The sequence below is a fragment of the Lithobates pipiens genome, unplaced genomic scaffold (assembly GCF_037356315.1).
Source record: "Lithobates pipiens isolate NorthernLeopardFrog02 unplaced genomic scaffold, aLitPip1_a1.2 Scaffold_1, whole genome shotgun sequence".
In the NCBI taxonomy this organism is placed as follows: Eukaryota; Metazoa; Chordata; class Amphibia; order Anura; family Ranidae; genus Lithobates; species Lithobates pipiens.
The window spans coordinates 196649756-196666590 of NW_027507685.1; the positions used below are offsets into that span (position 1 = coordinate 196649756).

The 16835-nt window shown below is 48.4% G+C and overlaps 1 protein-coding gene across 2 annotated transcripts in view; it reads left to right on the forward strand.

Annotated features, from left to right (window-relative positions):
• LOC143981747 (adenosine deaminase domain-containing protein 1-like) overlaps positions 1-16835 on the forward strand; it is a 73347-nt gene that overhangs the window by 23500 nt on the left and 33012 nt on the right. For both annotated transcript variants that reach the window (XM_077479810.1, XM_077479821.1), the window contains exon 3: positions 12697-12781. In XM_077479810.1, the coding sequence (XP_077335936.1) occupies positions 12697-12781 (85 nt within the window). The remainder of the gene's footprint in view (positions 1-12696; positions 12782-16835) is intronic.

Below are 16835 nucleotides of genomic sequence, written 5' to 3' on the forward strand. Positions count from 1 at the left end.
AAGCTTTACAAGCGTAGCTGCTGATGAAAATTATGACAAAAATGTTTTCGCCAATCAAAGTAATACCGTTCCTCTCCCTGTGTATGTATGTTAGGAAAGAAAGAGAAGAGCAGGGAACCAGCTGCAATAGCGGGTGTGACAGTCGCCGGGATTATGGAGGACCGGCAGTCATTCAGCAGAGCAGTGTGCACCCAAAGGAGGCTGTGTGGGTTGCCATAGTTTGAAGGCCACATCAGACCGCGGCATGGATTGAGCATGCCTGGCTTACAGGAACACTTGAGGTGCACAAAGGTCTCAGAGAATGCAGGTACACAGGATACAGTTGAGGTACATAAGGAGTCTAGGACAGGAAAAATACTTATTGATACTGTCTGGGAAGAACACAGCAGGCCCGCATGTTCAGTGAAGATGAAGGGCCCTTGGAAAGGTTATGGTGTAGAGTCCAAAGAACCAACTGGTCTTCTCCATAGCTCCCAAAGGTGGAGATTAGCAATAGGCTCGGGCGTGTTTGAAATCCCACACGCCCGATCCCGATAGGAAGCCGACACTGCACTGTTAATCAAAGGCAGTGAGACATTTCCTGGTCCGCAGCTGCACAGATCGGGAAATGTCTCGCTGCCTGTGATTACCGGTGTGCAGTGTTGGCTTCCTGGCGGGATCGGGCATGTGGGATATCGAACATGCCCGAGCCCATCTCTAGTAGAGATGTGTTGCGCATCAGACTATCCCCACATTGTAGTTCTTGGACTCATCCGAGCAGGCAGCTACAGGCAACTAAGGACTGATATACGGATAAGAATTTCTGAACAAGAAACAGACTAGACACTGAGAGCACACTGCTATGAACAGGTAGCGGTGCACAGGGGCACCAAGCAGAAAACATACTATGCAGCACTGAGGCACAGGGATGACAGGACAGTAGGAAGTACAGCTCAAGTTGGAAGGTCTGCATGAAAACACAGGTACACTGCGACACACAGCCAACATGGAGTAGGGTTGCAACTAAATCCCTTTAATCCAGGACACATATTAATTACACAGGTTCTGAGGCTGATTTAATGCAGATAAGGCACCAAGTGAATTTAATTATCACCTTAATCAGCCACAGAACCTGTGTAATTAATGTGTGTCCTGGATTAAAGGGATGATGTGGCCACCCGAACATGGAGTGAGTGCAAAGAGACCAGCAGTAATCTCTAGGAGCAGGTAAAAGGTGCACAGGGACACAAAGCAACATAAAGGCTAGAAATACACTTGTAGACACTGAAGCAAACTGCAGACAGGTGATGCTAAGGAAGAGCAGATAGAAGAGGGACTGGAAGGCTGAAAGCTGGCAAAAGTACACAACAAAAACAGAGGCACATGAACACTGGAATGCTCAAAGGACACAACAGGTGCAATGATATATGCTGAAAGCCGGAAAACACTGAGCATCACTGGAAACAGGCTGGAAGACTTTAGACTCTGGGGGTACAGAGATCACATCGAAAGGTATAAACAAGGCCAAGGATAAATCCGAGGAAAATACCAAGCTTAAATTACCAACCAGCCTGCAGACAACATGGTCGGTAACTTAAGCTTGTTTTTTTCCTTGAATTTATCCTTAACCTTGTTTATACCCGTTGTTATCCTTCCAATGCTTCTTACTAATAGCCAGCTATAGATGGGTGCAAGTGGCGTCTTTTTTGTATCACACTGAAAGGTACTGGGAGATACTTGCAGACAGACACTAGGACAAGAAGGATCGGATGATGAGGCACTTATATGCAGCACTGATGGGCACTCGTAATCATACTCATACACGGCTTTTCTGGTTTACACTGTAATCAGCTGTGATTGGACACAGCTGATCACATGGTAAAAGAGTCTATGTCAGATGCTCTTCACCTCGATCGGAAATGGGGTGTGTCAGAGAGACACACCACCGATCGACACGCCGCGCGCTCCTGCAGCTTATCCTGCTGAACATCATATGACTCCCAGTAAGGATAACAACCATTTTCCAGCTTTCATTTTGCAATATGGTGAGCGGGAAGTGGTTAAGTGGATGTAAACCCTCACATATACTCAGTGAAGTGAACAGCCTCAGATGATACACAGAGATGAAACAAATCTCCCTACACAAGTTTTACATGTATAGCTGCTGTCTTCATCTCTGTATACTGTTTAGAAGTTAGGAGATTGTCCCCCCCCTTTTTTTTTTTTCTTTCCCCTTCTCTCCTCCTTTCTTTCCCTTTCTCTCCTCCTTTCTTTCCCTTCCCATACCCCTTTTCTGTTTCGAGGCTAACCCTATCTTTCTCGGTCCCCCTTTACCCCACACCTTCTTTGGACCGTTCATCCCTCAGATTACCGAGCCATACAACTTATCATATAACCTGCAGAAACTTGGATTAATAGATCACAATCCGTATGAAGACCACCCTATTGGCGACAACTAAATGTCCTCAATGGAATAAGTTGAAATATGCGCTATCAGCATTATACAGTATACATACACTACGAGCCCCACATAACCTCCATGGGCTATCAGAGTCCCGGGCCCTAGGTGTTTTTTTTTTTTTTTTTTTGTTTAGGAAACATTGAAAGCATATCGAATCTAGATACCACACGACATTTTTCTATGGTAATGGGCGTATAGATCCTCCCTTCCTGGGTCCTTAGTTGTGATTAGGCTGTTTCATCTGATTTCTGGGAGATTGTGATTTGACTATATCGCCTTGCTTGTAAATGTAAATGTTAATGTATATCTACTAACTTCACTAGATGTATGCGAATTTAGCTGTCTTTGCCTTGAAGATGCTTGTTTCTGTAAGACTGGATGGTCCATCTTTTTTTTATTAGTTACTCATTTCCTTCTTAGCTTGTATTGTTCCCTTTTTGTTTTTACTTCCCAATAAAATGCTTTATAAAAAAAAAAAAAAAGAAGAAGTTAGGAGATTGTCTCTTACTGTTCAGCACTGCAGTGAAGTCTGGGCATACAGCCAAGACAACTGATTGGAGGAAAAGCACACACCCCCTCTCCTCATAGGTAGAGACTTTCAGATCTGTTAGTTGAATTGTTCAGTACTCTGCTAATCTATTTATAGCCTCCTCCCCAACACAAAACTCTGGCTGCTTTTATCACAATTGATGGAGAACTTGTCAGAGGTTATCAGGCTGATAACAGAAGAACAGGCAGGAGAAAGCTATGGGACATAGTGCTTTGCAGAGAGATAACAAAACGCTGCAGATAGATGTGCCCAGCTCAAATTTAATGAATCGAGTTTACATCCACTTTAAATTGGAACTTTGCTCAGTAAATAAATATTTGTGAACATGCAGAATTTTTAATGCAGAATGGACAGACTAAAATTCTACTTTAAGATCTTTGTACTGGGGTCTCCCATGTAGCTTCCACTATCTGTTTCCCAGTGACTCTGTGGGACATGAATCTAGTTCTGCTTCAGGGACCACAGTTTTAATCCATTAGAGACATTCCTCCATTTACTCATACCCACAAGGTGGCTTTCCTTGTGTCTGGGGTGGTGGCCTTATCTTGCAAAGAACTCTTTTTGGTCCTTGCAGAAGGACAATGTGCTGTTCAGGCCTAGCATTACAATCCTGCCTAAAGTAGTTTCTACCTTTCACCTCCACAAGGACATTGTTCTCCCTTCCCTTTTGTCAGAGGCTCTTTACCTTGATCGGAGATGTGATGCGTCAGACTGACACACCACACCATCGATCACCACGCTGTGTGACCCCGCGGTTTATCCTGCTGGACATCATATGACGCCCAGTCAAGATAACAGAACCACTTTCCACTGGTCATTTTGCTATATGGCGGGCAGGAAGTGGTTAAAGTGGATGTAAACCCTCACATATACCCAGTGAAGTGAACAGCCTCAGATGATACACAGAGATGAAGGATCCAGCCCCAGGATCATAAGGACTATTGGGGTCACTGGGAGTATAGGGTTTCTTGAACTCTCCTCAGGAAGTCAAGGACACAAGGAGTCTTGAGGTTACAATGAATAGTTTCATGAAGCCAGGGACACATAGTGGGTGATTTACTAAAGGCAAAAAGACTGAGAACTCTACAAGTGCAGCTGTTCCATAGCTTAGTAAATCACTTTGCAAAGAATACCCAATCACGTTCAAGGGGGGGAAAAAACAGCATTTTTGATTGGGTGATGAAAGTCAGCAGAGCTTCTGCTCATTTACTAAGCTTTGGAGCAACTGCATAGTCAAAGTCTATTTTGTCTTTAGTAAATCAACCCCATTGAGTCTTGGGAATATTCCAGGGACAGGAATAAGTAATGGTGGTACATTAACAATCTTCTCAAGAAGCCAGGGACTAAGGATGTGCTCAGGCGTGTTCACGAACAGCATGTGCAGAGCCCGCCAGAAAGTTGGCACTGCGGAGCACTAATCACAAGCAGTGAGACCTTGTCCTGATGCACGGCTGCAAAGATCGGGAAATGTCTCACAGCTTGTGATTAGCGCTTTGCGGTGGGCTCTGCACTTCATGTTTGCAAACACGCCTGAGCTCATCCTTACCAGGGACATGAGGAATCATTGGGGGTAGAAATCTTCTGCACTAGGGGATTCTAGGGAACTTCTTGGAACACTGGGGGACTTGGCACTAGAAACACTGGCTGTTGCATAGAAGGGGGGATGGTCTGGCTGGACTGGGCGTGTAGCTAATTGAATCAACAATAGGTGGTTAACCAGTCTTGGACACAAGTCTTGTGGGATAACTGGTAAGAGCAGAACCTTGCAAGTTAAAGCTATGTACCTACATATTCCAGTATTTCTGCTGACCTTTAGGAATAGAGGAGACATCTGCAGCAAAACTGCAGATCTGGGACAACTTCCATACAGCTCTTCCCATTGCTTATCAGTACAAGGTGAGCATTGAATCATAAAGCCATCTGCTCCATAAGAGCCCTTTCACACCGAGGGCGTTTTGCAGGCTCTATAGCATTAGAAACCGTGCCTGCAATCCGCCCTCAAACTGCTGCACCATTCTTTCCAGTGTGAAAGCCCCGAGGGTGCAGTGTGCTGGCAGGACGTCAGGAAAAGTCCTGCCAGCAGCTTCTTTGGAGCGGTGAAGGAGCGGTGTGTTTACCGCTCCTCCACCGCTGCTCCCCATTGAAATCAATAGGGCAGCGCTGCAATACCGCCGGCAAAATGCCGCTATTGCGGGCGGTTTTAACCCTTTCTCGGCCAATAGCGGGGGTAAAACTGGCCCGAAATGCGCCGCAAATCCGACGGTAAAACGCAGCTAAAAATAGCGGCGTTTTACCGCCGACGCTATAGGCTCGGCGGTGTGAAAGGGGTCTTAGTTGCAGAAATGAGAGTCAAGTAGCCTAACAAAGCTGCATGCAAGGGAAATAGAAGTAGAGATAAACTGTATCTGTCCTACACAATAGAGTTTTTGTTTTGTTTTTTATGTGGGTCCACCCATTGTCCTAAAGCAGGGGTTGACAAATTTGCTTTGAAATTAGGAGCCAGTTAAAAAAGTTAGGAGCCATTTTTTTTTTAGAGTGGTATGGATTGTCAGCTCCCGGGGTAAGGCCACTCATTTTCACCCCCTATCCCTAACTCACAATGGAGCACCCAGTCAATAACTCCAATGAAACACTGTTACATCAGGGTTATGGGCTGACCAGAAAGAGTAAGGCTGGCAACAGATGGAACTGGCTGGCACTGGCAGATGGAACTGGCTGGCAGGTGGCACTGGCTGGCACTGGCAGGTGGCACTGGTTGCCACTGGCAGGCACGTGGAACTGCCAGATGGCACTGGCAGGTGACACTGGTTGGAACTGGCAGGTGACACTGGCGGTGGCACTGATTGGCAGGTGGCACTGGTTTGGAAGTGGCAGGTGGCCCTGGTTGGTGATGGCAGGTGGCCCTGGTTGGTGAAGGCAGGTGGCCCTGGTTGGCAGTGGCACTAGTTGTCACTGGCAGATGGCACTGATTGGCGGTGGCACTGGTTGGTGTTGGCAGGTGGCACTGGTTGGCGGTGGCACTGGCAGGTGGCACTGATTGGTAGTGGCAGGTGGCACTGATTGGCAGTGGTACTGGTTGGCACTGGTAGGTAGCACTGATTAGCAGTGGCAGGTGGCACTGGTTGCCACTGGCAGGCACGTGGAACTGCCAGATGGCATTGGCAGATGACACTGGCATTGGCAGGTGGCACTGGTTTGGAAGTGGCAGGTGGCACTGGTTGGTGGTGGCACTAGTTGGCACTGATTGGCGGTGGCACTGATTGGTGGTGGCACTGGCAGGTGGCATGATTGGTGGTGGCAGGTGGCACTGGTAGGTGGTGGCAGGTGGCACTGATTAGCGGTGGCAGGTGGCACTGATTGGTGGTGGCAGATGGCACTGGCAGGTGGCACTGATTGACAGTGACATTCGGCATTGGCAGGTGGCACTGACTGACGGTGGCACTGGCAGGTGGCACTGGTTGGCGGTGGCACTGATTGGTGGTGGCAGATGGCACTGGCAGGTGGCACTGATTGACAGTGACATTCGGCATTGGCAGGTGGCACTGACTGACGATGGCACTGGCAGGTGGCACTGGTTGGCACTGGTAGGTGGCACTGACTGATGGTGGCACTGGTTGGCACTGGTAGGTGTCACTGATTGGTAATGGCAGGTGGCACTGATTGTCACTGGCAGGTGGCACTGGTAGGTGGCACTGATTGGCGGTGGCACTGGTTGGTGGTGGCAGGTGGCACTGGTTGGTGGTTGCAGGTGGTGTTGATTGGCGGTGGCACTGGTTGGCACTAGCAGGTGGCACTGACACTGGCAGGTGGCACTGATTGGCGGTGGCACTGGCAGATGGCACTGGTTGGCGCTGGCAGGTGGCACTGCCAGGTTTCACACGGAGCACTCTGTTACTGAAATGTAACAGAGGAGCTGTCAGAATTGAGCTTAATGTCGGAATGGGCGGGACCCAGCTGGGGTGGGCGGGGGCCGGGTGGGTGGGACTCAGCAGCTATCAAACACCAGCCAATGATTGGGTTGCTTAAGAAAAGGGGCGGGGCCACATACACGTAGCGGCCTGCCCAGATCCCATTGGCTGGTGTTTGATAGTTGCCGGGTCCCGCCCACCCCGACATCAAGCTGAAATCTGACAGATCCTCCTCTCTCCATTGCTTGTCAGTTTCACACACGTAGCGTGGCGCCGCTGAGTAGGGAGGAGGACGGAAGTCAGTGTTCATGCACTGAATGTCTGGGGTATCAATAGTGAGTGGGCTGGTGGCAGCTTAGGCACCAGGTTGCGATTTCTGGTCGCATTGGCGACCTGACGCCTGGGATTGTCGAGCCCTGTCCTAAAGTGAGTAATACATTTTTATTTTTTTTACCTACTGTTGTAGGTAAGCATACTGTAATTGTAAGTATTAGAACATTTTTATAAACCTTAAAGCCCAACTGAAATCACAGAAATAGATATGCAGTTAGACAAGCACTGTACTCACAATCTCTATTTTCATAGTCCTACATTTTTGTTCTCTGAATGGATGAGGGGCAGATAAATGGCAGGCTATGCCTCCTCCAGTCACAAAACACAGAACCCGGAGGGTGCTCCTCCTAAGAACTTGCTGGCTTTGTATTTTTTTTTAAGAAGTGGCCGGCTCCCACTGTAGATCGGGCTTGCCTTACCCACTTCAATACTGGGCACTTATACACCTTCCTGCCCAGACCAATTTTCAGCTTTCAGTGCTATCACATTTTGAATGACAATGGTGCGGTCATGCAACGCTGTACCCAAATATAATTTTTGTACATTTTTTTTCCCCCCACAAATAGAGCTTTCTTTTGGTGGTATTTGATCACTACTGGGTTCTTTTGTTTGTTACAAAACTTTGTAAATAAGTATGTTTTCTCCTTCACTGATGGGCAGTGATGAGGCAGTACTGATGATGAGGCACTTATAAGCAGCACTGATGGACAGTCATAGGTGGCACTGGAGGGCACTTATAGGCAGCACTGATCAGGAGGCACTGGCAGGCATTGCTGATGGGCAGAGAGTGCCATCCCTAATGGGCACTGACATCCCTGGTGGCCTCCAGTAGGGCTTACCTGGTAGGCACAGTTGGGCATCCCTGGTGGCCATGGGTGGGCATCCCTTGTGGGCCCTAATCGGGGGGGGCTGCACTGATGTCCCTGTGGGACATGAATCTAGTTCTGCTTCAGGAACCACAGTTTTAATCCATTAGGCTGCTTTCACACTGAGGAGCTTTGCAGGCGCTAAAGTGCTAAAAATAGCGCCTGCAAAGCACCCTGAAACAGTCGCTGCTGTGTCTCCAGTGTGAAAGTCCCGAGGGCTTTCACACTGGAGCGGTGCGCTTGCAGGGCGGTCAAAGTCCTGCAAGCCGCATCTTTGGAGCGCTGTAGGAGCAGTGTATATATCGCTCCTAAAGCGCCCCTTCCCATTGAAAACAATGGGGCAGCCCTGCAAACCCGCCTGCAAAGTGCTGCAATTTTAACAATTTTTTGGCCGTTAGCAGGGGTTAAAACTGCCCCACTAGCGGCCGCATAGCGACGGTAAAGCGCTGCTAAATATAACGCAGCTTTACCACCAGCGTCCGCAACTCCCCAGTGTGAAAGTAGCCTTAGAGACACATTCCTCCATTTACTCATTCCCACGAAGTGGATTTTCTTGTGTCTGGGGTGGTGGCCTTATCTTGCAAAGAACTCTTTTTAGTCTTGCAGAAGGACAATGTGCTGTTCAGGCCCAACAGTACAATCTTGCCTAAAGTAGTTTCTACCTTTCACCTCCACAAGGACATTGTACTCCCTTCCCTTTGTATGGCTCTGGTTAATTGAAAGGAAATTTCCATCCGTTGTCTGGAAATATTGTGTGAGGTGCAAGTCTGCCTCTCAGCCACTGTTGAAAACTGAAGCACCATCTTCCCATTCCACCATCTCAGACAGACCATTATTCATGCTTTTGGTCTAAGGCAGGGATGTCCAAACTTTTTTCAAAGAGGGCCAGATTTGATGAACTGAACATGCGTGAGGGCCGACCATTTTGCCTGACCTTCTTTGACCCATTAAAATTCGGTCTAAGTGTGTCCATCCGAGCACTAATACACTTCCCCACAAGAATTCTCTTGATTTGTGCCTGTGTGTGGTGAATAGATGAGCTCAAGTGTATTATTTGGATACACCATATTTATTGACGTATAACACGCACCTTCACTTTAAGAAAACTTCAGGAAAAAAAACTTAAAATTTTAAATAAAGAACTGTGAAGCAAAACAAGGATCAGTGTCTATCTGCAGACCCACAATTGCTAGGAATGCAGCGCTCACCATTGCTAGGAATGCAGCGGCCACCATTGCCAGGGATGCACCCACCATTGCCAGGGAATTCACTCACCATTGCCGGGAATTCACTCACCATTGCAGGGAATGCTGCCACCATTGCCAGGAATGCAGCCACCATTGCCAGGGATTCACCCGCCATTGCCAGGGATTCACTCACCATTGCCGGGAATGCAGCCACCATTGCCGGGAATGCAGCCACCATTGCCAGGAATGCAGCCACCATTGCCAGGAATGCAGCCACCATTGCCAGAGAATTCACTCACCATTGCCGGGAATGCAGCCACCATTGCCGGGAATGCAGCCACCATTGCCAGGAATGCACCCACCATTGCCAGGAATGCACCCACCATTGCCAGGGATTCACTCACCATTGCCGGGAATGCAGCCACCATTGCCAGGAATGCAGGCACCATTGCCAGGAATGCACCCACCATTGATAGGAATGCACCCACCATTGCCAGGAATGCACCCGCCAATGCCAGGGATTCACTCACCATTGCCGGGAATGCAGCCACCATTGCCGGGAATGCAGCCACCATTGCCGGGAATGCAGCCACCATTGCCAGGAATGCACCCACCATTGCCAGGGATTCACCCGCCGTTGCCAGGGATTCACTCACCATTGCCGGGAATGCTGCCACCATTGCCGGGAATGCTGCCACCATTGCCAGGAATGCATCCACCATTGCTAGGAATGCAGCCACCATTGCCAGGAATTTCACCCACCATTGCCAGGAATTTCACCCACCATTGCCAGGAATGCAGCCACCTTTGCCAGGAATTTCACCCACCATTGCCAGGAATTTCACGCACCATTGCCAGGAATGCAGCCACCATTGCTAGTAATTCACTCACCATTGCCAGGAATGCAGCTCCACAATTGCAATTGCCAGGAATGCAGCCACCATTACCATCAGTGCAGCCATGGAGGGCAGGACGAGCGCCAAAGACATCTTACAGGAGAATCTCCTGTTTACACAAAGGCCTCTTTAAGAGAAAGTCCCGCCTCCTTTGATGGACAGCACAGTCGTCCAATGGCAGAGACGGGACTTCCTATTACAGCTGCCGTGTAAACATGAAGTTCTCCTCCTGTGTGCACGGCACTCGTCCCGCCTCCTCCCTCCGAGGCAGCTGGACTATACATCTTTTGTGGCCCCGGCGCTGGGAGATCGCCAGGGGGCCACAAAAGATATATATGTTTAAACAACCAGACGGGCCGTTCAAAACCGGACCGCGGGCCGCAATTGGCCCGCGGGCCGGACTTTGGACATGCCTGGTCTAAGGGATTGGTTCCCCCATTTCCTGCTATGGAGCATTCTAGGTCTGTGAGTGCTTCTTGGCATCAGGCCTCTGTTTCCCAGATCTGCATGGCTGCTACCGGGTCTTCTGTGCATATGTTCTCTACGTTCTACCAGTTGGACATTTCAGGGTCACCTGATGCCAGTTTCACGCAACATCCTTTAGCCCTTGTACACACGGTCGGAGAATCCATCGGAATGTGTCCTATCGGACCGTGTTGTCGGATAATCCAACTGTGTGTGGTATGCATCGGACTGATTCCGTTGGAATATCTGTCGGACCCAATTTTCCAACTTGTTGGAAATATTTCCCGACCAACTGGTTCGATCGGACATACTCCGATCATGTATAGAGAATTTTGATCGGACCAAGTGCCACGCATGCTCAGATCAAATTCCTACATCAAAGCTATTGGCTACTAGCCTGAATGTAGTCCCATCGTAACAAAATTACGTCATCATGTTCTGAATGATCGGATTTTTCGACAACTTTGTCCGACCGTGTGTATGCAACAGTTTCGGACAAGATCCGACGGACAAAATCCGACGGATTTGGTTGTCGAAATCTCCGACCGTGTGTACAGGGGCTTAGGCTGCTCCTCGATTTCTGTCAATTGGTTCTGTTAGTATTTGCTGTTTTTGCTAACCCTTCCAAGAAGTTGTACTGCTTTTGGGTGCCCTGAAGGTTTAAGCCCTTGTACATTCCGATGGAAAATGTCCGATCAGACTGTGTTGTTGGATAATCCGACCGTGTGTGGGCTCCATCGGTCGGAATATCCGACAGACAAAGTTTTAGAGCTGGGCTATAAAATTTTCCGACAACATGATCCGATCGGACTTTATCCGATCGTTTGTAGAGAATTCCAATCGGACAAAGTGCCACGCATGCTCAGATCGAATTCCTAGACCAAAGCTATTGGCTACTAGCCTGAACGTAGTCTCGTCGTAACGAAATAACGTCATCATGTTACGAACGATCGGATTTTCCGACAACTTTGTGCGACCTTGTGTATGCAACACCAGTTTTGAACAAAGTCTGACGGATTTTGTTGTCGGAATGTCCGACGGTGTGTACAAGGGCTTAGACATCCTGTGTTCTTCAACAGACCAGAAAGAAAAAATAATTTTAGTACTCATCATAAAATCCTTTTGTCCAAGGAGGGGAAACTCTGGTCCCACCCTTCTATTTTCATCATGTTTTGTTTTGCTACCAAAACTGGGGCATGCTGGTAGTAGGAGGGGTTATTTTGTGTCCAATCCTCCTGTAGGCAGTATAACCTTAAAGAGGAAGTAAACCCTGATGAGTTTACTTCCTCTTTCATTCCCTGTAAAGGCAAAGCATAATGGACTACTATGCATTGCATAGTAGTCCATTATGTATCACTTACCTGACACAGGAGCCAGCGAAGTCACTACTGTCCCCTGTAGTTCCGAGCGTCCATCTTCTTGGTGGGTCTCCGTGGGTCTCGCTGCTCCGGAGCTGTGATTCGCCGGAGCAGCGATTACGTCACTCCCGCGCATGCGCACGGGAGCTGAGACTCGCGGCATTGCCGTGATCGATGATGCCCCGCTCAGTGCGCCTGCGCGCCGCTGTCTACGGCGCATGCGCCGTAGATAGCGGTGCCCGTCTTCGGGCAAATATCTCCTAAACCGTATAGGTTTGGGAGATATTTCTTGGACCTACAGGTAAGCCTTAATCTAGGCTTACCTGTAGGTCAAAGTGGTTTGTAAGGGTTTACAACCACTTTAAAGAGGTACAGGACCAAAAAAAAGATAAGGCATAAGACTGCATTTATACACCTAGGCATTTTGTAGTGTAAAGCTTATAGATGCTCAAGAAGAACAATCCCTTTCAATGGCCCCTGTTTAACATCTGAGCATGAACAGGGACCAATGAAATGAATGGGATTTTGCTTGTTGAGCGTCTTTGAGCATAAAAAACGCTCAGGTGTGAATGCAGCTTGAGACTTCAGTACGTGTTTACATTTATTACATGGCTTATGTAGCAAGTGCATATGTTAAATGATTTGATAAAAAAAAAAGTAGACTTTTGTTTAAATGCTGTTTTATCTCTTCAGTTTCTTATGGAGTTCCCACCCAGCTCACAGAGCTCAATTCACAGCACCCTGGCTGCAGACCTGGATCACGCTGAAGTGAAAGCAGGTGATTTGCTTGTTAACAAAATTCACTTTTAAAATACATACTATATTGTTAACCTTTCTTACATGCCAAAACATTAGCATTTTTTTTCAGCCAGTCTTGTTATCAAGATTGCAGCAAGAGACATAGTAGGGGTTACTAAAACTGGAGCGTGCAAAATCTGGTGCAACTCTGCATAGAAACTAGAGCTGCACGATTAATCGTTAAGAATTGTTATTGCAATTTTTTTCCCCCTTGCAATCTTGACAAAGTATTTTCCCATTTTTTTTTTTTTTTTTATATGCAGAGAATTCTGTGCTCTGCTGAAGCCACAGCCGTAAAAAACAAAAAAACAAAAAAAAAAAAAACGGGCAGTCTGCCAAGTATCACAACATTCTTCCTGGGAACTAAGTATAAACATTGTAATGATTTGTCCTTTAGCTCAAAGGAATACACTTGGTGTGTAAATGAGGGGAGTTTAACCACTTAAAACACTAAACCTTTTTCTTACATTTACTGGTTAAAGTGGAGGTCTACCCAAAAGTGTAACTTCCGCTTTAAGCACTCCTCACCCCCTGACATGCCACATTTGGCATGTCATTTTTATTTTTTGGGGGGGGGGGGGTGGCAGATACATAGTTTAGAATGGGACTTCCTGTCCCACTTCCTGCTCTTGGCCGCCTAGGCGACCCCTCCTCCTCCCCTAGGCGGCCCCTACCTGCCAGCAATCTTCTGGGACATGTGACAGCGCAGTGCGCACCTGGCCATGAAGCCGAAAGCTGTCATGGCCAGGTGCCCACAGTGGCTATGATGGTGCCTGGAGAGGAGGGGGAGAGGAGTGTGGCTTCGGGCAGCCGCATTGCTGGACTGTGGGACAGGTGTTTATTAACTAGTTGCTGACCGCCGGCCGTCAAATGACGGCCAGGCGGCGCAGCTATTGTGGCGGGAGGCCGTCATATGACGGCCTCCCGTTTAAACAGGGATGCGCGTGATCGTGCGCGCGCTTCCCTGTTTCTTCGGTGGCGGCGTGTCACGGAGACACCGCTCGCCACCGAAGGGGGTGAACAGCCATTCGTTATGGCTGTTTACCACGTGATCGGCCGTGATGAAGTCACGGGCGATCACAGATGGTCACACCCCTACGTGCACGGCGCATGCGCGCGAGCGCGCTGCGCGTGCACGTCGGTGGCGGCGTGTTCCCCGGGAACACTGCTCGTCACCGACACTGGTAAACAGCCATTGGCTGGCTGTTTACCCACGTGATCGGCTGTGATCCTTTCACAGCCGATCACTAAAATGTAAACAAACCGCGGTAACGGGATGTTACCGGGTTCTCCTCCTCACACACCGATCGTGTGTGAGGAGGAGATTGCGGTAACATCTCGTTACCGCATACAGTGTACACCAAACATACTGATTGCCCCCCCCCCCAATAAAGAGGACCTGTCACCACCCCTCATAGTACCTGTCAATCACAGTCCATCAGAGTACCTGTCACAGTCCATCAGAGTATTTGAGTACCTGTCCCAGCCCATCAGAGTACCCGAGTACCTGTCCCAGCCCATCAGAGTACCCGAGTACCTGTCCCAGCCCATCAGAGTACCCGAGTACCTGTCCCAGCCCATCAGAGTACCCGTCCCAGCCCATCAGAGTACCCGAGTACCTGTCCCAGCCCATCAGAGTACCCGAGTACCTGTCCCAGCCCATCAGAGTACCCGAGTACCTGTCCCAGCCCATCAGAGTACCCGAGTACCTGTCCCAGCCCATCAGAGTACCCGAGTACCTGTCCCAGCCCATCAGAGTACCCGAGTACCTGTCCCAGCCCATCAGAGTACCCGAGTACCTGTCCCAGCCCATCAGAGTACCCGAGTACCTGTCCCAGCCCATCAGAGTACCCGAGTACCTGTCCCAGCCCATCAGAGTACCCGAGTACCTGTCCCAGCCCATCAGAGTACCCGAGTACCTGTCCCAGCCCATCTGAGTACCCGAGTACCTGTCACAGTTCATCTGAGTACCCGAGTACCTGTCCCGGCCCATCAGAGTACCCGAGTACCTGTCACGGCACATCAGAGTACCCGAGTACCTGTCACGGCACATCAGAGTACCCGAGTACCTGTCACGGCACATCAGAGTACCCGAGTACCTGTCACGGCACATCAGAGTACCCGAGTACCTGTCACGGCCCATCAGGGTACCCGAGTACCTGTCACGGCCCATCAGGATACCCGAGTACCTGTCACGGCCCATCAGGGTACCCGAGTACCTGTCACAGTCCATTAGAGTACCGAGTACCTGTCACAGTCCATTAGAGTACCGAGTACCTGTCACAGTCCATTAGAGTACCGAGTACCTGTCACAGTCCATTAGAGTACCGAGTACCTGTCACAGTCCATTAGAGTACCGAGTACCTGTCACAGCCCATCTGAGTACCCGAGTACCTGTCACAGTTCATCTGAGTACCTGTCACCGCCCTTCAGAGTACCCAAATACCAGTCACCAAACCATCAGAGTACCTGTCACCAGGCCATCAGAGTACCCGAGTACCTGTCACCAGGCCATCAGAGTACCCGAGTACCTGTCACCAGGCCATCAGAGTACCCGAGTACCTGTCACCAGGCCATCAGAGTACCCGAGTACCTGTCACCAGGCCATCAGAGTACCCGAGTACCTGTCACCAGGCCATCAGAGTACCCGAGTACCTGTCACCAGGCCATCAGAGTACCCGAGTACCTGTCACCAGGCCATCAGAGTACCCGAGTACCTGTCACCAGGCCATCAGAGTACCCGAGTACCTGTCACCAGGCCATCTGAGTACCCGAGTACCTGTTCCAGTCCATCAGAGTACCCGAGTACCTGTCACAGTCCACCTGAGTACCCGAGTACCTATCTCCAGCCCATCAGAGTACCCGAGTACCTATTTGCAGCCCATGTCTCATAGAATATACGTTGGGGTGTTTACTTTCCAAAATGGGGTCATTTTGTGGGTAATTTCACTGTCCTGGTGCTCCAGGACCTTCAAAAGTGTGATGGGTAGGAATGAAATAAGATGTGTCATTTATGCTCCTAGAACGCCTGAACGTACTACTTCAATGTTTGGCCCATCTATGTGGCCAGGCTGTGTAAAAGTCCTACACATGTGGTATCGCCATACTCGGGAGGAGTAGCAGAATGTATTTTGGGGTGTAATTTTTGCTATATACATGTTATGTGTTAGAAATATCTTATAAATTGACAATTTTGTGTAAAAAAAAAATGCGTTTTAATTTTTTTCCACATATTCCAAAAACTTCTGGAAAAAAATGAACCGTTCAAAAGACTCATTATGCCTCACAGATTATACGTTGGGGTGTTTGCTTTCCAAAATGGGGTAATTTTATGGGAAATTCCATTGTGCTGGTACTCCAGGGCCTTCAAAAGTGTAATAGGTGGTTGAGAAATGAGATGTGTAATTTTTGCTCATAGAACGTCTGAAGGTACTACATCAATGTTAGTGCTCTGTATGTGGCCAGGCTGTGTAAAAGTCTCACACACGTGGTATCGCCGTACTCGGGAAGAGTAGCAGAATGTATTTTGGGGTGTAATTTTTGCTATATACATGCTATGTGTTAGAAATATCTTATAAATTGACAATTTTGTGTAAAAAAAAATGCGTTTTAATTTTTTTCCACATATTCCAAAAACTTCTGGAAAAAAATTAACCATTCAAAAGACTCATTATGCCTCACAGATTATACATTGGGGTGTTAGCTTTCCAAAATGGGGTGATTTTATGGGAAATTCCATTGTCCTGGTACTCCAGAGACTTCAAAAGTGTAATAGGTGGTTGAGAAATGAGATGCGTCATTTTTGCTCGTAGAACGTCTGAAGGTACTACATCGATGTTGGTGCTCTGTATGTGGCCAGGCTGTGTAAAAGTCTCACACATGTGGTATCGCCGTACTCGGGAAGAGTAGCAGAATGTATTTTGGGGGGTAATTTGTTGTATACATATGCTGTGTGTGAGAAATAACCTGATAATATGACAATTTAGTAAAAAAAAATAAAAAAAAATAAAAAATCTTCATTTTGCAAAGAATTG